The 21569-nt window shown below is 53.8% G+C and overlaps 1 protein-coding gene across 1 annotated transcript in view; it reads left to right on the forward strand.

Annotated features, from left to right (window-relative positions):
* Nucleotides 1–21569, forward strand: part of MYO15A (myosin XVA) — a 58062-nt gene that overhangs the window by 3377 nt on the left and 33116 nt on the right. The window contains 16 exon segments of the mRNA XM_014446198.2: nucleotides 138–891; nucleotides 2848–2930; nucleotides 3534–3597; nucleotides 4322–4431; nucleotides 4735–4809; nucleotides 5029–5119; nucleotides 15056–15061; nucleotides 15441–15544; nucleotides 15678–15741; nucleotides 16542–16655; nucleotides 17084–17272; nucleotides 18359–18472; nucleotides 19017–19075; nucleotides 19155–19278; nucleotides 20455–20550; nucleotides 20974–21105. Coding sequence (XP_014301684.1) covers nucleotides 138–891; nucleotides 2848–2930; nucleotides 3534–3597; nucleotides 4322–4431; nucleotides 4735–4809; nucleotides 5029–5119; nucleotides 15056–15061; nucleotides 15441–15544; nucleotides 15678–15741; nucleotides 16542–16655; nucleotides 17084–17272; nucleotides 18359–18472; nucleotides 19017–19075; nucleotides 19155–19278; nucleotides 20455–20550; nucleotides 20974–21105 — 2179 coding nt within the window.

Here is a 21569-nt window from a genome sequence, read left to right on the forward strand (position 1 = left end):
GCCGGGGAAGCTTCTAGGAGAGCCGCAGGAATTCCGAAGGATCTAGAAAGTCCCCTGGGCAGAGCCCCCCTCTGGTCCCCCAAGCTGGAACGTGGGACATGCCTCCCGCCCCAGCACCAATCCTCGCCGTGGACCAGGCCGAGCAAGACAGCCGGCAGGGCTTTCTCCAGGCCACGGCCTATACCCGAGACCCCCTTTCTCCAGCACCTGGGCCCCGGGCCGTCCCGGGACTCCCCGCTGGAGGACGCAGACCCTGCCGTGACTGGCGTCTTCCTGGGGAGACACCATGACCCGGGGCCTGGAGAGCTCACCAAATCGGCCAGCCCCAGCCCTGAGAAGCCCAAAGAAGAGGCCTCCCCCGGGAACCCCCGGCCACTAGCAGAGCCTGAGCCCCCAAGCCCAGAGCCCCCCAAGAACTCTCCCCCAGAGCAGAAGGTGCTAAGGCTCAGCCTCTCCCACCCTCTGGCCGCTCGCGATAGGATGAGGGCCACGTGGCCACCATGGCGCCGCTGGGGAACACTGCCCAGTGCCCCAGCCCCCTTGAAGCCCACTGGTGCCCCAGGGCCCCTGCCCAGGGCAGGTGAGCGGCACCAGGCAGGTCCTGGGCGTCTTGCTGTAGTCCTGCCTCGGGTACAAAAACCAAGCTCTCCCCAGCGCGCTGGTCCTGCCACCCTGCAGCCCCCCACCCAGCTGACCAAGGACCCAGAACCCAGCCTCAAGCCCAGAGCCTGGAGTCTGCTCTGGGCCTCTCTCTGGCTGCCAGCGGGGACCCACCGGCCCTGGCCACGAGCACCTGCCTGCCCCGCTTCCTGCCGCCTGGGTCCCGAAGCTGCCTTTCTGCCCCATGGGGGCCCCTGGGAAGAGGTTGGCCCCAAAAGCTGGTGGAACAAGGTATGGGGGCACAGGTCAGAGGGAGGCTTGGGGGTTCTGTCCTGGGGAACAGGGCCCTTGTGAGCGGCTGCCTCGGGCCTCAGGACCCATCTGTAACTTGGAGAGAACAGCCCCGGGCTTCCCAAGCCTCTGGAGCCTTGAACAAGGGATGCCCAGCGCAGACAGGCACCGGGCAGAGGCACCGGAACCTCCTTCCAAGTCCCTGTGGGGAAGGGATCTTGTCCTCGCCATCCCCAGCTGCCCCAGAGATCTGGGCTGAGGACAAAACTGCAGGACTTGTCTGCCCACCCTGACCCACCCACACTCGCATTCATACTGTTCCTCTCGCTTCCTCCCCACCCTCCCTCCAATTGGAGTCTTCGCGCTCTCTGGGGTTCCTGCATAAGGGCAGTTTCTGGGCTGCGGGATTCTAGACTGTCTGAGGTGAGGGCTCAGGAACCAAACTTCCTGCCCCTTCATTGCACAGTGGGTCACACAGTGGATCAGGGCTGGCAGAGCCAGTGTGCCTCTCCAGTCTGGCCCCCTGTAGGGTGAGGGGCAGGCAGTTTTCTGAGGGGTGCCAAGCCCAGGCCTGGCTGCCATGCTCATGCTGGAATGTGAGCCCAGTGGCCCGCCAGCGAAGGGGGAGTGGTCACCGGAGCCTCCCCCGGGACGCCTAGGGCGGGCGGGACACGTAGGGGCAGCAGGCGCTTTTCAACCTATGCAGACCGGTGCCTGTGGAGCGGGCAGCCAGCGAGCCCAGCCATGGCAACCGGGGCGGCCTGGCTGCTGGGGGGACCGTGGCCCCGGCGGCGGGTGCCCAGAGCCGTGTGGGCCACAGCGTTGCGGGAGCGGGCCACAGGGCGCCCTGGGGTGAGGGGCAAGGATGCCTGGGCCCTCCTCACCCTCGAATACGTGAGTGGCTGAATTATTCAGGGTTTGCGGCCACTGGCACACATGGGCAGGCTGGTGGGCGGGAGGCCAGGGCCCAGGGTGATACTCCCTGTGGCCTACTTAGCACAGAGCGTCCCCTTTCTGGTGTCCCCTTTCCTCGCCTGCTCAGGGAGGGGTGTGGGCCGGGCCTGAGAGGCTGAAAAGGCAAGGCGCACATGTGTGCTCTCAGTCACGTGGGTCACATGCATGCATGTGTGCCTGGGTGTACCACAGCCAAACAAGGGAAGCATGTGTGTGTGTGCGCGCGCGTGTGTGCATGTGTGTGTGTGCGTGCGCGCGTGTGTGTGCGTGCGTGTGCGCACGCGCGTGCACCAAGGTCTAAGCAGCTGTGGCTCCGTGGGGTCCCGCATATGCACATAGTCAGGCACAGTGGAGACCTTCAGCCCAAAGATGGCATCGGGACTTTTGTCTCAAGACCCCAGGTGTGGGGACAGCCCAGGTGTCCATGCACATGAGAATGTGGACATTGAGAGCATGTGCCTCAGCGAGGCAACATAGGCCTTCACACATGTCAGTAGGCATCTTGCAAGACCCAGGTGTTCATGGGAGTTGTGTGACCTGTAAATGCCGTTGCGTGTAGGTCTGTGCGTGTGGGTCTTCGTGTTTGCCCAGCCTGGGCACTGGGCACGTGCAGGGGCAGCAGTGGTCCCCAGTCTCTGCAGACTGGTGCCCGTGGAGTCTTGGTCTTCCTGGAGGCCCCATGCACCAAAATACAGATGTTCAAGTTGTCACTTGGGGTCCAACCTGAAAGGGGTGTCCGCACTGGGAGAGCTCCCGGCAAGGCAGTGGGAGCAGTGCCCACGGGCAGGACTTGGGGGCACACGGGACCACACGGGCAGAGGGCAGCCGTGTGTCCCTGACGGGCTCCACAGCCCCTGGCATTCCAAGACAAGGAGGCCCCAGGACCCAGCTGGCTGTACTTAGGGCTCCTCCTTCACAACAGGAGCAGGTCCCAGTTGTGTCCACGCCAGGGGGCCATGCGTGGGCCCCTCCCACCGGTGACCAGAGGACTCTCTCTCATAGATGCACTCCATCCGCAACCTGCCGTCCACGCGGTTCCTGGAGCAGCACCGGGAGGACGGTGTGGAGGACATGACGCAGCTGGAGTGAGTGGTTGGATGGCAGTTGGTGAGGGGGTCTCGGGGGGTCGCCACACTCCCAGCTGGAGCACCCCCTCTTACCAGGGGTGCCTCTCATCTCCTGGAACGTGATCAGAGCCTGTTTTCTCATCTCCAAAGTGAGGGCCATACAGTGTCACAAAAGCCAGAAGCCGGCACAGCTCTGCCGTCAGATGGGCCTGGGCTCAATCCCAGCCCCGCCACTTAGCAGCTACGGGACTGTGGGCGAATCACTTCACCGCTCTGTGCCTCAGTTTCTCATCTATAAGCCGGGGGGGGGGGGCATGGCTATGGTTATGAGTGTGCTGGCACATTGGAGGTGCCCAAAGCGTAAGGGCTGTGCTGGTCCATATCATTATCCAATTATGGTGACTCAGCCCTCACATCTGCTAAGAGCGTCGCCAACCCAGTGAGTGAGGTCGGGCCAGTGCTAGTAATCATACCCATTGGACAGATGAAGAAACTGAGGCACAGAGGTTAAGTAACTTCCCAAGGCCTCACGGTTGGTTAGTGTCAGAGATCAGACCTTCTGGCCAAGGCCCTGCACTGGGGGACAGTGGGCCCTGACTGCCCTTCTTCCTGCTTTCCCAGAGACCTCCAGGAGACCACTGTGCTGTCCAACCTCAAGACCAGATTTGAACGGAACCTCATTTACGTGAGTTGTGGGGTGGCTCTGCCCTGGGCTCGGGTCTGGCCGGCAGCTGACTCTGTCTCCTGGGGCCTGGTGGGTAGCAGAGATGTCTCCTGCTGGGCCCCAGACTAGTGGCCACTGGCTTCACCTCTGAGGTGTCTGCTATTTGAGCAAAACCGACTAGAGCCTGGGGCCCTGACCTCCAAGGTCCTAAGCGTAGAGTCTTAGAGTGGTAGGTGCCAGGGCCAGCGACCTGGAGACAGGAAGCCCAATGACAAGGCTCCCAGAGTCCTGGAGTCCACAGACCCGGGTCCCAGGAGGGGCTGCCGAGGGGAAGATGGGAGCAGAATGGCAGAACGGAGCCCCGAACCACAGCGCAGGCATCGGGGTCACCCAGGAGCTGGATACCTCAGAGCCCCTGCACTCCCGGCCCCTGCCTCGCCGGGCAGTGGAGGTTGGGCCTTACGGCAGGCGCAGCGCCAGGAGGTAGGCCAGCTAACAGCCTCCTTGCAGAACCATGACTGTGGGCTTTACGCTCGGCCCCTCCCAGCCTCAGCCTGGGGCAGAGCTGGGAATCCCACTGCCAGAGCGGAGGACCCACCAAGCTTTTAGAAGGCCCAAGGTTCGAACACTGAGGCCAGGCGGCCAGACATTTGTCCCCATGGACACGGTTCCAGGCTCCCAGGGGCCGGGAGGGACACAGGGCTGCGAGGAACCACGGGCACTGAGGCCGCTGTCCGCACAGCAGACCTACATCGGCAGCATCCTGGTGTCGGTGAACCCTTACCGGATGTTCGGAATCTACGGGCTGGAGCAGGTGCACCAGTACAGTGGGCGGGCCCTGGGAGAGAACCCCCCGTGAGTACATCCTGGACTGGGCTCTCCCGGGTCTCTCTGAGCTTGGTGAGCCTCGGGCTGCCCCTCAGCCGGCGGTCAGGGCTGACGGCAGTCGGCAGCCCACCTGCTCAGCCCACGCTATTTCCCCGAGCCTGGCCATAGCCCTGCTGGGCTGGAGGCTACTGTGGCTCAGACCACGGGGGTGGGGTCAGGGGGGGATATTTCCTCAAGGATGGGGGGTGGAGCAGGCTTGGCTGGACAGAGATGCCACCCCACCTGCCCTCTGGGAGGTTTGGAAGCACCCCCTTCCCCCCGTCTCTCCAGGCATCTCTTTGCAATTGCAAATCTCGCCTTCGCCAAAATGCTTGATGCCAAACAGAACCAGTGCATAATTATCAGGTGAGCAGCATAATTACCAGGTGAGCAGCAGGCCAGGCTGAGGGCCTCTGTGCATGTGTGGAGGGGACATATGGGGGCTGCTGTGGGGCCGGGGGGGGGGTCACTCGGCTCCTCTGGGCCGGCCAGCCCGCCCATGTCCTCTTGTGTCATGGCGGCGTCATGGGAGCCGGGAGAGGCAGTGAGCCGGCTGGAGCTCACTCTGCCCCTTTGCCTGGTCAGTGGCGAGAGCGGCTCTGGAAAAACTGAGGCCACAAAGCTGATCCTACGCTACCTGGCCTCCATAAACCAAAAACGGGGCATCATGCAGCAGGTAAGTCCGCCTGTCTTCCTAGGGTCCTCGGCTGAGCACCCCTTGTGCTCCCCAAAAGATGAGATTTCTTGGCTCCACTTGGAGGTTGGGGAGGCTGAGCCCAGGGTTGCACCGAGAGTTCTCTTAGGACTTGGGGCTCTCTCTCCCCTCCCAGGGAGCACCTGTGGGGGAGCCCTCCTGGGCCTGGCTAGGGTAGAGGCCATGTGGGCGAGGGGAGTCACCCTCCTCCTCCTGCCTGGCCTCACCTTCCTGCTGTGGCTCCTGGTCAGTAGTGAAAGAGGCAGGAGAGGCCTGAGTGTGGGGGCGGCCGTGGGGGTGGGGCCAGTAGGTGCTGGGACACTGAGGAAGCCTGCAGGGTTGGAGGTCTGCTCAGAGTGCAAGTCCTCGGAACCGGAGAATGTGGGAGGTTTCCCGAGGACCTACTGTGTGCGGGGCCTGAGCTAGGTCTGGGGAGGCAGGCAGCAGCAACACAGACTGACTCATGTTCCCACCTTCGTGGGAATTTCATTCTAGTGGAGGAAACAGAAAAATAATACACAGGGTGATAAGTGTGGAGAAAGAAGCAGGGAGGAGGGTGAGGACTGCGGGGGTTATAATTTGGAGTGTGGTAATCAGGGCAGGCCCTAGTGAGAGGAGGGAGTGGGCCCTGAGGGCCCTGAGGGGAGGAGCAGGCAGGCAGAGAAGCAAGTGCAAAGGCCCTGGGGCAAGCAGGTCTGGTGTGCTCAGGACACAGCGTGGCAGCGTGGAGTCCAGCTGAGGGAGGGCCGTGGCTCAGGCCAAGGAAGTAGACCCCAGGGCAGTTCAGCGGCCAGCAGTGACTTCCTGACTCCCAGACTAAGGGACAGTACAGGCCACAGACAAGGTTGTAATAGAGGGCGCAGCCTAAAGGCAACCCCAGGCATTTGGCCTGAGCCACAGGCAGCACAGGGCTGCCACCAGCTGGCTGAGCAGGGCTGCAGACAGAGGACAATGGTGCCGTGAGGTGTCTGCTGGGCATCCACACAGACACGGCAGGGGAGGTGGTGGTGCACCATGAGCCTGGAGCTCTGGGCAAAGGCCCACCAGCTCAGAACCTGACTCTCAGACTCCCCGCCCTGGGCCCATGAAGGTTTCTAAGTGGCCACAGTGACGCAGCCAATGGCAGTCTCAGCAGGTGATCTTGGGGGCATCGGGCAGAGGCTGCTCAGCCCTCGGGGGGTAGCGGGTCCAAAGGGAACTTCCTGGCGGGCCCCTCTGCTGCCTACCTTGGCCTTGGCAGCCCCTCCCATCAGCCTGAGTCTCCTGGTGGCTAAGCAGACCTTCCCTCTGCTCTAGGCAGGGTTTTCCAAGCCTCTAAGGTTAGACTCCTGGAAGGACCGGCTAGGTAGGCAAGCCAGTGTGCACACGGGGCCCCTCCTGCGGGAGGGAGATGACTGAGGGGCAGAGGGACTGGGATGGGGGTCTGGCAGAGCGCTGTCCTGCAGGCTCAGGGCGGATGCTTGGGCTGTGGACATGGCAGGTCTGCGGCTTTCTGTGCTGGCTTGAGTCTGCGAGCGGGGACACCTGTGGGCTTACTTCACAGCCACTACTCACCCCTGCTTGTGGCAGCACACAGGCCTGCCTGGGTCCGTTTTAGGCATGGCGGAATCCAGGGTCTATTTTTTTTTTAAGTATCAAGTAACTACTTTATTATTTATTTCATTTTATTTTATTTTTTGTAGCTATTTCTACTTGTTTTTTGTTTTTTAATCTTTATTGTTATGACCTCGCTCCCGATTTTTTTTGAGGGGGGAGGCAACCAAAATTTTTGATGGCCTTGTTTAAAAAAAAAACTTTATTGTTGAAAGCAGTACATATGTCCCCCCTTTTCCCCCATTGACCCCCTCCAGCCCACTCCCGGCCCCCACACCACACCTTCACCACCCTGTGGTCCCTGTGCATGGGTTATGCATATATGCCGACAAAGACTTTGGCTGATTACCTCCCACCCTCCCCCCGCCTTCCCTCTGAGACTCCGCACTCTGTTCCATGCTTCCATGGCTCCGGATCCACTCCGTCCATCAGTTTATTTTGTTACTTAGATTCCACATGAGTGAGATCATGTGATACTTGTCTTTCTCTGACTGACTTATTTCACTTAGCATGATACTCTCCAGGTCCCTCCATGCTGTCTCAAAGGGTAAGAGATCCTTCTTCTTTACTGCTGCATAGTATCCCATGGTGTAAATGTACCACAGCTGTTTTATCCACTCATCTACTGATGGGCACTTGGGCTGTTTCCAGATCTTACCAATTGTAAATTGTGCTGCTATGAACACAGGGTGCATACATTCTTTCTGATTGGTGTCTCGGGTTTCTTATAATATACTCCTAGAAATGGGACCACTGGGTCAAATGGCAGTTCCATATTTAATTTTTTGAGGGAGCTCCATACTGTTCTCCACAATGGCTGCACCAGTCTGCATTCCCACCAGCCGTGCACGAGGGTTCCCTTTTCTCCACATCCTCGCCAGCACTTGTTGTTTGTTGATTTGTTGATGGTAGCCATTCTGACAGGTGTGAGTTGATATCTCATTATCGTTTTAATTTGCATCTCTCTGATGATCAGTGACTTTGAGCATTTTTTCATATGTCTCTTGGCCATCTGTATGTTCTCTTTGGAGAAGTGTGTATTTAGGTCCTTTGCCATTTTTTAATTGGATTGTTTGTTTTCCTTCTTTAAGTTGCATGAGTTCCTTATATATTTTGGAAATTAACCCTTTATCAGATGTATCATTGCCAAATATGTTTCCCATGCAGTGGGCTTTCTTGTTGTTTTGTTGATGGTTTCTTTTGTTGGGCAGAAGCTTTTTATTTTGATGTAGTCCCATTTGTTTATTTTCTCCTTAGTTTCCTTTGCCCTGAGATGTATCCATAAACATATTGCTATGAGAGATGTCTGAGATTTTGCTTCCTATGGTTTTTCTAGGACTTTTATGGTTTCACAACTTACATTTAAGTCTTTCATACATTTTGAGTTTATTCTTGTGTATGGTGTAAGTTGGTGGTCTAGTTTCCTTTTTTTTTTTTTTTTTTGCATGTATCTGCCCAATTTTCCCAACACCATTTATTGAAGAGACTGTCTTGACTCCATTGTCTGCTTTTGCCTCCTTTGTCAAATATTAATTGAGCATAATGGCTTGGGTCGATTTCTGGGGTCTCTGTTCTGTTCCATTGATCTATATGCCTGTTCTTGTGCCAGTACCAGGCTGTTTTGATTACAGTGGCTTTGTAGTATAACTTGATATCTGGTATTGTGATTCCTCCAACTTTGTCACAAGATTGCTGCAGCTATTCAGGTCTTTTTTGGTTCCATATAAATTTTTGGAGTATTTGTTCGTGAAATATGATGTTGGCATTTTAATAGGGATTTCATTGAATCTGTAGATTGCCTTGGGTAATATGGATGTTAATTTTAATGATGTTAATTCTACCAATCCATGAACACAGTATATTCTTGCACTTGTTTATATCTTCCTCTATCTCTTTTTCCAACGTCCTGTAGTTTTCTTAGTACAAGTCTTTTATCTCCTTGGTTAAATTTTTTCCTAAGTATCTTATTTTATTGTTGTTGTTGCAATGGTAAATGGGATTGTTTGTTTAGTTTCTCTTTCTGAGAATTCATTATTGGTGCATAAAAAAGCCATTGATTTTTGGGTGTTGATTTTGTATCCTGCTACATTGCTTTTATCATGTTGAGATATTCTCCCTCTATTCCCACTTTGCTGAGAGTTTTTTTAAATCAAAAATGGGTGTTGGATTTTGTCAAATGCGTTTTCTGCGTCTATTGATATGATCATATAATTTTTGTCTTTCAATTTGTTTATGTGATTTATCACGTTAATTGATTTGCGAATATGTACCAGCCTTGCATCCCTGGAATAAATCCCACTTGGTCATGGTGTATGATCTTTTTAATATGTTGCTGGATGTGATTTGCTAATATTTGTTGAGGATTTTAGCATCTATGTTCATCAGGGATATTGGCCTGTAATTCTCTTTCTTTGTAGTGTCTTTACCTGGTTTTGGAATTAGGATAATGCTGGCCTCAGAAAAAGAGCTTGGGAGTGTTCCTTCCTCTTGGATTTTCTGAAATAGTTTGAGGAGTATAGGTGTTAGCTCTTCTTTGAATGTTTGGTAAAACTCCCCTGTGAAGCTGTCTGAACCCGGGTTTTTGTTTGCTGGGAGTTTTTTGATTACTGCTTCTATTTCATCAGTTATTGGCTTAGTCAGGTTCTCTGATTCTTCCTGATTCAGTTTTGGGAGATTGTATTTTTCTAGGAATTTGTCCATTTCATCCATATTGTCCAGCTTGTTGGCATATAGTTGTTCATAGTATTTTCTTACAATCTTTTGTATTTCTGTGGTGTCAGTGGTTACTTCTCTACTTTCGTTTCTGATTTTATTTATTTGGGTCCCCTCTCTTTGTTTCTTGATGAGTCTGGCTAACAGTTCATCAGTTTTGTTTATCCTTTCAAAGAACCTGGTCTTGGTTTCATTTATTATTATTACTTTTTTTTTGGTAAATATATTTTATTGATTTTTTTCCAGAGAGGAAGGGAGAGGGATAGAGAGTTAGAAACATCGATCAGCTGCCTCCTGCACACCTCCCACTGGGGATGTGCCCGCAACCAAGGCACATGCCCCTGACCGGAATCGAACCTGGAACCCCTCAGTCCGCAGGCCAACGCTCTATCCACTGAGCCAAACCGGTCAGGGCTATTATTACTTTTTTAGTCTCTGTCATTTATTTCTGCTCTAATCTTTATTATTTTCTTTCTTCTACTTACTCTGGGCTTTTCTTGTTGTTCTCTTTGTAATTCTTTAAGTTGTAGGGTTAAGTAGCTTATTGTTAATTTTTCTTGTGTTTTTTGAGGTATGCCTTTAGTGCTATGAACTTCCCTCTCAGGACTGCTTTTGCTGTGTCCCAGAGATTTTGGGTTGTTGTGTGTTCATTTTCATTTGTTTCCAGAAAGTTTGTTATTTCTTTCTTGATCTCGTTGATAACCCATTCATTGTTTAATAACATGCTATTTAGCCTCCATGTGTTTGGATGTTTTTACTGTAGTTGATTTTTAATTTCATTCCATTGTGGTCTGAGAAGATGCTTGATATGATTTCAATCTTCTTGAACTTGTAGAGACTTGTTTTGTGTCATAACATGTGGTCTATCTTTGTGAATGAACCATGTGCCCTTGAGAAGAATGTATATTCTGCTGCTTTGGGGTGAAATATTCTATAAATGTCAATTAAATCCATCTGATCCAGTGTGTTCTTTAGAGTCACTGTTTCCTTGTTAATTTTTTGTCTGGAAGATCTATCCAGTGAAGTCAGAGGGGTGTTAAAGTCCCCTATCATGATTGTATTGTTGTGAATCTCTCCGTTAAAGTCCTCTAGAAGTTTTTTTGTTTGTTTGTTTTGTTGTAATATATTTAAGTGCTCCTATATTGGGTGCATATACGTTTACTAGGGTTATATCCTCTTGTTGTATTGATCCCTTTAGTATTACGTAGTGACCTTTGTTGTCTCTTGTGATGGCCTTCATTTTAAAGTATTTTATCGGATATGATTGCTACTCCAGCTTTTTTTAATTTTCCATTTGCATGGAACATTTTTTCCATCCCTTCACTCTCATCCTGTGTGTGTCTTTTGTTCTGAGGTGGGTCTCTTGTAGACAGCATACAGTTGGGTCATGTTTTTGTATCCATTCAGCTACCCTATGCTTTTTGATTGGGACATTTAATCCATTTACATTTAGGGTTATTACTGATAGCTAGTTTATTGCCATCTTAATTCCGTATGCCTAGGTTTCTCTCTCCTTCTCATTACAGCAGTCCCTTTAGCATTGCTTGTAATACTGTCTTAGTGGTGATGAACTCCTTTAGTCTTTTTTTTTTTTTTGTCTGGGGAGCTCTTTATTTCACTGTCTATTTTGAGTGATAGCCTTGCTGGATATAGTAATCTTGGTTTTAGATCCTTGCATCCCATTACCTTGAGTACGTCATGCCATTCGCTTCTGACCTGTAGACTTTCTGATGAGAAATCAGATGACAGCCTTAAGGGAGCTCCTTTGTAGGTAACAGTTTGCTTTTTTCTTGCCGCCTTTAAGATTCTCTCTTTGTCTTTAATTTTTGGCATTTTATTTTATTTTTTTTAATTAAATCTTTATTGTTCAGATTATTACATTGGTTCCTCTTTTTTCCCACCATAACTCCCGTCCACCCAGTTCCCACCCCACCCTCCGCCCTCACTCCCCACCCACTGTCCTCATCCATAGGTGCACGATTATTGTCCAATCTCTTCCCGCACCCCCCACACCCCTTTCCCCCCACCCAAGAATAGTCAGTCCATTCCCTTTCTATGTCCCTGATTCTATTACAATCACCAGTTCATACTGATCATCAGATTATTTATTCACTTGATTTTTAGATTCACTTGTTGATAGATGTGTATTTGTTGTTCATAATTTGTATCTTTACCTTTTTCTTCTTCTTCTTCTTCCTCTTCTTAAAGGATACCTTTCAGCATTTCATATAATACTAGTTTGGTGGTGATGAACTCCTTTAGCTTTTTCTTATCTGTGAAGCTCTTTATCTGGACACACCCCTACCCTCCCTTACCCCCCAGTGTCTTATGTCCATTAGTTATGCTTATATGCATGTTCTTCCTCTTCTTAAAGGATACCTTTCAGCATTTCATATAATACTAGTTTGGTGGTGATGAACTCCTTTAGCTTTTTCTTATCTGTGAAGCTCTTTATCTGACCTTCACTTCTGAATGATAGCTTTGCTGGATAAAGTAGTCTTGGTTGTAGGTTCTTGGTATTCATCACTTTGAATATTTCTTGCCACTCCCTTCTGGCCTGCAAAGTTTCTGTTGAGAAATCAGCTGACAGTCGTATGGGTACTCCCTTGTAGGTAACTGACTTTCTTTCTCTTGCTGCTTTTAGGATACTCTCTCTGTCTTTTGCTCTTGGCATTTTAATTATGATGTGTCTTGGTGTGGTCCTCTTTGGATTCCTTTTGTTTGGGGTTCTCTGCGCTTCCTGGACTTGGAAGTCTATTCTTTCAGCAGGTAGGGGAAGTTTTCTGTCATTATTTCTTCAAATAGGTTTTCAATATCTTGCTCTCTCTCTTCTTCTGGCACCCCTATAATTCAGATGTTGGTACGCTTGAAGCTGTCCCAGAGGCTCCTTACACTATCTTGGTATTTTTGGATTCTTTTTTCATTTTGCTTTTCCGGTTGGGTGTTTTTTGCTTCTTCGTATTTCAAATCTTTGACTTGATTCTTGTGATCCTCTGGTCTGCTGTTGGGAGTCTGTATAATATTCTTTATTTCAGTCAGTGTATGCTTAACTTCTAGTTGGTCCTTTATCACAACATCGAGGGTCTCACTAGATTTCTTGAAGCTCTCACTACATTTATCGGCGGTCTCACCAGTCTTTTTGAGGGTCTTACTAAATTTATCGGCGGCTTCTAGACAGTTCTTTAAAGACCCTAAAAGTGTGGTTTTGAACTCTATATCCAGCAGTTTGCTTTCCTCCATTTCTGTCATTTGTGTCCTGTTTCTTTGTCTCGGCATTTTTTATGCTTCGCTGTGTCGATAGAGTGCCTTTCTGTGCTAAGTGTCCCAATTACCTGAGGTAGACACTCTTGGTGCACCCCCTTGTGGTCTTTGTGCACAGTCTTGTTGTAGTTAAGCCTTGATTGTTGTAGTTATCACTGGGAGGAATTGACCTCCAGGCCAACTGGCTGTGAGAATCAGCTGTGTCTGCAGTGGGAGAACTTCTGTGCTGGAGACACCTCTTGGGGCAAGACTTGCTTCAATGGGGCTTTGGTGCTCACTGAGTCTGCCCCCTGAGTGTGTCTTTTATGGTTCCATGGAGCTGCAAACTGGATGGTCCCACTCTGACCTCTGGGTTTCCTGGCTCCTGGATCTCTAGGGAGGTGCTAATCTAGCCTTTGCCTGAGGCTATCCAGCAAAAGCCTCCCTGCAGGGCTTGGGCGGGGCAGATCCCACGGGATCAACAGGGCAGGGCTAGCAGTTATGGCTGCTCTCAGTCTTGCCCTCAGAGGCTCTGCTTCTCAGTGTCCCGGTAATCGCTGCAAGCCCCTCGGAGAGAAAGCTGCCCTCGGGTTCCGACCGATGCCAGACAGTCCCGCTTCTCCCGTATGAGTCTGGGTCCCTAGAGACTCGCCCGGAACTGGAGCTCAGAGCCTGAGACTCCCTCCCGATTGAAAACGACAACCGCGCCCTCAGCCTCCAGCCCGCTCCGCATGCACCTCCGCACCTTAGTATTTTACTTCCGCACTGCACCTCCTCTGAGTCTCAGTGTGCTTTTATCTTTCCTTATAGTTGTAGAATTTCCACTCAGCCAGCCTTCCTGTGGTTCTGGATGATGTCCGTTCCGTCTTTTAGTTGTATTTTTGAAGTGGTTGTTCGAGGCAGCAAACTCCGGTGTTTACCTATGCCGCCATCTTGTTTTCTCCTCAATTTTTGTCATTTTAATTATGATGTGTCTGGGCCTGGGCCTGGGCCTGTTTGGGTTCTTCTTGCTTGGGACTCTCTGTGCCTCCTGAACTTGTGTGACTTTTTCCTTCACCAGATTAGGGAAGTTTTCTGCTATTATTTCTTCAAGCACGCAGAATCCAAGGTCTTAACCAATGTCCCCTGTCCTGGCTCCACCCTCCCCCAGTCATGGGTGTCATCCCCAACCAGTCTCCCATTGGACAGCAAGATGGTGCCATGAACCTCAACCCACACCTCCCAACAAGCCAGAAAAAGTCTCAGGCCTCTCTCTTGTTGGGCAGGTTTTGCCACGTGTTCTGACTGGACCCTGTCATGCTGAGGCTTCACTGGCTGAGGCCTGGGCCACAGGGCTGAGAATATGACATGGAAACCCCAAGATGGGGACTGGCTGGATCCTCTGCACCCCAAACCACAGGCACCACCCCACCTGGGGGCTGGGCTGATGGCACCACATGGCCAGATGTTTACCCACCTGATTTACCTGTCCTTGCCCCTGGCCGCTGGCCATGTGCCCCAGCCCTGCAGTGGGCACTAGGAACAGAAAAGCAGCCGATCCACCCTCAAGTGCCCTCAGGGAACTCCCAGACTAAGGGGTAGCACAGGCAGCAGCCCAGGCAGACCCTGACTCACTGAGCAACTCCAGGCTGGCTCCTGCTCCTCTCTGGGCCTCAGTCTACTGCTCTGTACAATGGGCACAATATTTCCTAGACTAAGCGGGACTATGGGAGTGGCCAGATGGAGGGACTCACACTTTCTCCATGGAAGCTGAAATTTTAGTGCGGGAGACAAGATACAGAGAAATGAGAGAATTTGCCAATGGTGCTAAGAGCTACAGAGGGAGAATTCCCGTGCTCAGCGGCAGGAGTGTGCCTGAGTGTTGAGGGCGCAGTCAGGAGGGCCAGGTGCTGGGCAGAGCAAGGGAGGGGAGATGAGGCCAGCGGAGGTTGGGCTGTGTAGGGTCTTGGAGATCACTGTGAGGACTTGGCTTTGAGCCTGAGGGAGAAGGTGACCTATGCAGGTTTTCAAACGACCCCTGGAGGGAGCACAGGCAGGATCAGGGAGGAGACTCTTCCAGGAACCCAGGTGACCCATGGCTGTGAGGGGAGGGGGAGAGGACATCCCAGAACCTTCTGGCCGTAGGCCCAGCAGACACCCACATCTGGAGCTACACTGCAGTCCCCAAGACCAGACCCCGGGGGGTCTCTGGGGTTCATGACTGTACTCTAACCTGGAGGCTCTTCTGGCCGCCACAGGGGCCCAAAGGGTTCTTCCAGGCCCTCTGTGGCCGGAGGCCCCTGTGTTGTGGGGGGAGTGGTGGTCAGTCCTACGGGTGACCTTCTTCTGTTCTTGTTCCTTTCGCCTCCTCCTCCCTACCGACTGCTCCTGAAGATAAAGGTATTTGGAGTGTGTGGGTGTGTGTGTGCATGCTCCAGCCTCTGTGACATGCACCTGAGGGTGTGCATGTGTGCGCACTCGTGTGCGATAGCAGGGTTGGTCAGAAGCCGTGTCTCACACCTGTCCTGGCCAGGGCTGCCTCATGGGAGGCCGGGGCTGGGAGAGGGGAGCTGGGTCTGTGTGTAGGGCCTGGGCCGCATGAGGTGGGAGCACTGAGGGAGACTGGGAAGACCCCGGGGTTCTCTAGGGAGCCCACCTCTGGTCGCCCCTCACCAGCGGGGTGTTTGGGGAGGTCTGTGTCTGGGAAGTCCTGGGGTGGCCCCAGCCATGCTCCTCGCTCTAGGCGGCCAGAATGATACCCACCTCTTCTGGGGTCTAGATCCTGGAGGCCACACCCCTCTTGGAGTCCTTCGGTAACGCCAAAACTGTGAGGAATGACAATTCCAGCCGCTTCGGGAAGTTTGTGGAGATCTTTCTGGAAGGGTGAGTGGGACGTGGAGGAGCCCCCAGAGACCCCGCCTTGCACCCCATGTCCTGGCACAGCCCGCGGAGCCAACAGCAGCCCCGTCGCCCTGCCACTGACTGCGGGCTTGAGCTGCGCGTGCTCCCCACACAGGGGCGTGATCTCTGGTGCCATAACCTCCCAGTACCTGCTCGAGAAATCCAGGATTGTGTTTCAGGTGGGCCAGGCCCTCCACGCCCTTGTGTGCTGGGACGTGGGACAGGGTGTGTGTGTGTGTGGCCAGGCTGGGTAAAGGGTGAATTGATGAACAAATGCATGTGTATGTGTGAGCATGTGACCGAGCCCCCCCCCCCCCATGCCCTGCAGCCACATTGGCCCTTCCCTGTCCCTGAAGCACACCAGGCCCGACCCTGCCAGGCCCCTTGCACTGACTGCTCCTTCTCCCGGAGCGCTCTCCCCACACCTGTGTGGGCGCCCCCACCTCCTCCCCTTTCGCAGTGAGCTCCCATCCCTTCACTGCGCTGTCTCCCAGAGCGCTCCTCACCACCTGACATGTTCTGTGTTTTAACCAGTGATTTGCAGAGTGTCTGTCTCCCAGCTGGCAGGTGGGCCCATGAGGCCAGGGACTTCTGTCTGCCTTGTCCTCGCTGTGTCGCAGGGCCTGGAGCAGGGCCAGGCGCCCAGCGGGTGCTCAGCCACCCTGGCCAAATGAGCCGTCGGAGGCCTGTGTCTGCTCCTGGGACACAGGCCTGCATGGGTGTGTGTGGCCAGCACACAGCGAGAGCAGCACCTTTCTCTTAAGGAATGCTGCCCAGGCCTCCCCCCCTCTCCGGGCTTCTCCACCCCTCCCTGCTCCCAGGCAGAGCCAGGCTGGGAGCTCACTCAGCACAGAGGGGACAGGCCCCACCCGCAGGCCTGGGTGTGTATTTATATTGGTGGGCACACCTGGCCTGTATGTGTGGGGGGGTCGCCTAGGTGGGCGGCTCCCCTCTCGGCACTCAAACACCCACTCTGCAGGCCAAAAACGAGAGGAACTACCACATCTTCTACGAGCTGCTGGCTGGGCTGCCTGCCCAGCTCCGGCAGGCCTTCAGCCTGCAGGAGGCTGAGACCTACTACTACCTGAACCAGGTGAGCACCAGCAGGCCTCCGCGGCTCCCCAGGCCTGGTCCCCCCTCATCACCCCAGGGGCTGAAAGAGCCAAGTCCTGGTGTCCTGGTGTCCAGCAAAGATGATGGAGGTTTGGGAGGGCAGGTTTGGATGTGAGGTGTCTCATCATGGCACGTGGACAGGGGTCAATCTAGGGTAGAGGAGGCCTACGTGATTCTTCGTTGTTCTGGAGACTACAGCAGAAATAAGTAGCCTGGAGCTACTATACTTCCCCTCTAGTGCCTCAGTGTCCTCATCTGTAAAATGGGGATAGCACAGTATCACTGCCAGGGGCGTGGTGAGGATGAAAGGAAGGAAATGTATGCAGAGCACTTAGCACGGTGCCCGCTCAGAGACGCCTGGCCCGAGGGAGCGAAAGTGCTGAGTGCAGACAGAGCAGGGACAGTCAGGGCTCCGGACGCCACCCAGGGCCCCTGACCCCTGGCCCTGCCCTCTCGGGGAAGAGTGACGCAGACGACTTCCGCCGGCTCCTCGCTGCCATGGAGGTGCTGGGCTTCAGCGGGGAGGACCAGGACAGCATCTTCCGCATCCTGGCCTCCATCCTGCACCTGGGCAACGTCTACTTTGAGAAGTACGAGGTGAGAGGAGGTCCCGGCCGCCATCCCGGCTCCCTTGGGCACAGGCGTCTTTCCGAGGAGTGCTCTGGGGGACAGAACGCGTCTGCATCTGCCTTTCAGGCGGCACCAACACATACCAATCGCTCTTTTCCCTTACACTTTGAGGTTGTTCATCTTTTTATTATTATTTTAATAGATTTTTATTGACTTTAGAGAGAGGAAGGGAGAGGGATAGAAACATCAATGATGAGAATCATTGATCAGCTGCCTCCTGCACGCCCCCTACGGGGGATCGAGCCCGCAACCCGGGCATGTGCCCTGACCAGGAATCAAACAGTAACCTCCTGGTTCATAGGTCGATGCTCAACCACTGAGCCACAGCGGCCAGACCATCTTTTTATTATTGATGAATGTATGATGTACATATGTTAAGGAAATAAGCCTTTGTCTTTGATGTGAATTGTAAATATGCCTTCCGGTTTATCATACATATTTTGACTTTATTTACAGGTATCTTGGTGTTTTGTTTTGTTTTTCGTGGTTGTTGTTTGTTTGCTTTGGCATTTCAGATTTTTAAAATTATTTTCAGGAATTCCATTAATCTTTTCTTGCATAAATTTTAGAGTTTTTTAAATCATTTTTAAAGAGACCTGTCTCTCTTAAATTATAAGTTTTGCCCATACTTTTTTCAAGATCCTTTATGGCTTTCACAGTTTGTTTTTTTAACATTTAACTCTTTGATGCATCAGGAATTTCTCTTGGTAAGGTATGAGGCAGGCATCCCATTTCTTTTTTTTCCCAGGCAATTACTTAATTATACTAACTCCACCACTTGAAAAGTAAATATTTGTCATATACTGAATTCCTATGTGTATTTATGCCGAATTCCAGACCTCCTATTGTGCTTCATTAATCTGCTTACATGCTATATGTCTGTTACCTGTTTTAATTATCGTAACTTTGAAATACGTTTAACCATCTCCTAGGTCCCCCTGCACTCCTATTTCAGAATTTTCCTGGCTCTTCTAGCTTGTTTATGTTTTTTTATATGAACTTTAAAATTTACTTGTTTAGCTCAAAATACAGTCCTGTGGGTGTTTCACACAGACAGACGCACAGGAGGTGGCCTCGGTGGTGAGCGCCCGGGAGATCCAGGCCGTGGCCGAGCTGCTGCAGATCTCCCCTGAGGGGCTCCAGAAGGCCATCACCTTCAAAGTGACCGTGAGTCTCGGGCCTGGGGGTCTGCCCAGGCCTCCACACCGCTGCTTTGTGCCCCTCCGTGGGCCCTCTCTCCCCTTCCCTCCCCTCCCTGTCCATCCCTCCTCTGAGCCAGGCCTGGAGGGGTTAACCTCAGACCCACAGGCATTCGATGCCCAGTCTCCAGGCCTTTGCATTGGCTGTTTCCTCTGCCCCGAGACCCGGCACAGCGGTCCGCCTCCGGGGAGCGAGCTGTTCCTGACCCCTGGCCGAGCTGGTGCCTCCTCTGGCCTCCCCCAGCCCCTGGGCCTCCTTCCCCTCCCAAGGCTGGTCTCGCTGCGTCAGGTTTGCTTATGCCTCTGCCTCTCCCGCTGGACCAGTAGCCCCCACCCCGACCAGCACAGCCAGGCAGGAGGGGGGTCGAGGGCCTTATGTTTCAACCTCTGGCCTCCTGTCGACCTCAGACCAGTCACTCCATTTCCGTTCCCCACCCGAACCCCAATCCTCGGAGGACTTCCTGGAGGCGGTGGCCAGCCTGCTGTCGCTCAGGGGCCATGTTCCTCCCTAGGAGACAATCCGAGAGAAGATCTTCACCCCCCTGACTGTGGAGAGTGCCGTGGATGCCAGGTGAGGCTGCAGCCTCCCTCCCTGAGCCCCGGTGGCGAGGCCCCCACGGTGCCCACCCCCATCACCATCTCTGCTCCAGGGATGCCATCGCCAAGGTCTTGTATGCGCTGCTGTTCGGGTGGCTCATCACCAGGGTCAACGCGCTGGTGTCCCCCCAGCAGGACGCACTGTCCATCGCCATCTTGGACATCTACGGCTTCGAGGTGGGGCTCCTGAGCGGGTGAGGGGAGGGGCATAAGGCTTCATGTCTCACCTCTGCCCAGAGCACAGCCATTCTTCGTTCAGGGCCCCCCTTACTATTATCTCCCTCGTCCTCTACCATGTCCTTCCCTCACCCACAGGCCTGTGGGTGCCAGGCTGTGAGCTGGGCAACATAGGGACCCTGGAAAGGACCAGACCTGGGCTCTGCCCTTGGAGGCACTGGGTGGGCACAGGGGACAGAAATCGACAAACCCATGTGGTCAGAGCCGTAACAGTCAGCCTGGCGCTGGTGGAGCCAGAGAAAACCTTAGCGGGCAGGGGCCAGGGAGGGCTTCCTCGAAGGGGAGACATGCTGAGCTATCTCCTCAGGAACCAGGGAGGCGGGGGAGTGGCCCGCGGTGGGGGCCTGGGTCTGGGGAGCTGGAAGTCACCTGCAGGGGCGGGAGGGGCGCCGCTGTGCTGAGTGCACAGTGGGGGGTTGGGGTGAGACAGGCAAGACCCTAGAAAGAAACGTGCTGGCGAATGCTCACGCAGCACCTGTTGTGTGCCCGCGGCTGTTCCACGTGCGTCCTGTTTACCGATTACTTAATCCTTACAACCACCTTATGATGTGGGCTTGTCATTATCCTTGTTTTACAGATGGGGAAACTGAGGTACAGGGGGCTTGTCCAAGGCACATGGTTAGAAAGATTGGAACCTGGAAGAAGGTTCCAAAGCCTGGGCCTTTATTTCTTTAAATAATTTTATTGATTTCAGAGAGGAAGGGAGAGGGAGAGAGAGAAACACCAATGATGAGAAGAATCATTGACCAGCTGCCTCCTGCACGCCCCCCACTGGGGATCAAGGCCACAACCCGGGCATGTGCCCCTGATCAGAATCGAACCCGGGACCCTTTAGTTGGCAGGCTGACACTCTATCCACTGGGCCACACTGGCCAGGGTGCAGAGCCTGGGCCTTTAACCACGGCCGAGCTGCCTCTCACTGGGCCCAGCCTGCCAGGCTTCCTTCCGCCTGTGCACCGCGGCAGCCACAGAGGGTGCTGAGCAGGGCCTGTGGGCAGGCTCCCGAAGCTGCGACCACAGAAGGCAGGGAGGGCACTGCACCTGAGCCGCGGTGGGGGCGGGGGGGGGGGCCTGGGGGGGGACAGATGGGCTGAGGCCCTCACCACCTGCTCACAGGACCTGAGCTTCAACAGTTTCGAGCAGCTGTGCATCAACTATGCGAACGAGAACCTTCAGTACCTTTTCAACAAGATCATCTTCCAGGAGGAGCAGGTGTGCAGGGCTCGGTCTGACCCTCTCTCCCCCCTCCCCCCCATCCTCGCGGGCCCTGGGCCTCCTCAGTGACAAGCAGGACATGCTGGCTCATTAAGGGCAAATCGGAGGTTGTCAGGAGACCAAATGGAGGGAAAGGCATGGGAAGCTTCACCAGCGCATGAGAGGCCTGTGTTCTTGAGGGGAAGGTGTTGGGGGGAAGAGCCCGCTTGGGGATCCTCTTCACCCTCCACAGAGCTGTCCTAGGTGGAGGGAGGAGAAGGCCCAGCAGTGGTTCATGTGGCCCTGCTAGGAAGTGAGCTCCCTGTGCTAGGAGGTGTGCAAGCAGAGGTGCCCCAGGCCAGGCCCTGTCGGATGGATTCATCCGGGGAGACAGTCGGGGGACCTGGGCAGGAGTAGGAGGCTGAGCCCTGCTGCCTGCAGGAGGAGTACCTCCGCGAACAGATCGACTGGCGGGAGGTGGCCTTCGCTGACAATCAGCCCTGCATCAACCTCATCTCGCTGAAGCCCTACGGCATCCTGCGCATCCTGGATGACCAGTGCTGCTTTCCCCAGGTGAGCCCTGGGCGCCGCGTGGGCTGGTCAGGCTGCTCCACGCCTCTGAGCCTCACGTCCTCATCAGGCCTGAGCCCTACATTCCTCTCTGCTCTGGCCTGGGATGGGGCTCAGGACAGCCAACCTGGATAGGGGGCTGCAGGTGTCCACTCGAGGGGCTACACCAGCCATGGGAATCATAGAAGGCTTCATGGAGGAGGTGACCTTGGGGTTGGGCCTCAAATACTGACTGGAAAACACAAGGGTGAGATGGGTGTTCTGGGCAGTGGGACAAGAGAGTGCAAAGTCAGCTGGGCTGGAGGGGAGGCAGCTGGGAGCTAACCAGACACTTGTCTGCAGAGATCCCCTCCGGCCTCCCGCCCAGGGCAGTGGGCAGCCAGGAGGAAGCTGTGACTTGTTCCTCCTCCCCAGTGATCACTGCAGATCAGTCAGGGCTGGAGAATCTGCCACTAGGCCAGGAACAG

This window comes from Myotis lucifugus, unplaced genomic scaffold, assembly GCF_000147115.1.
Source record: "Myotis lucifugus unplaced genomic scaffold, Myoluc2.0 scaffold_513, whole genome shotgun sequence".
In the NCBI taxonomy this organism is placed as follows: Eukaryota; Metazoa; Chordata; class Mammalia; order Chiroptera; family Vespertilionidae; genus Myotis; species Myotis lucifugus.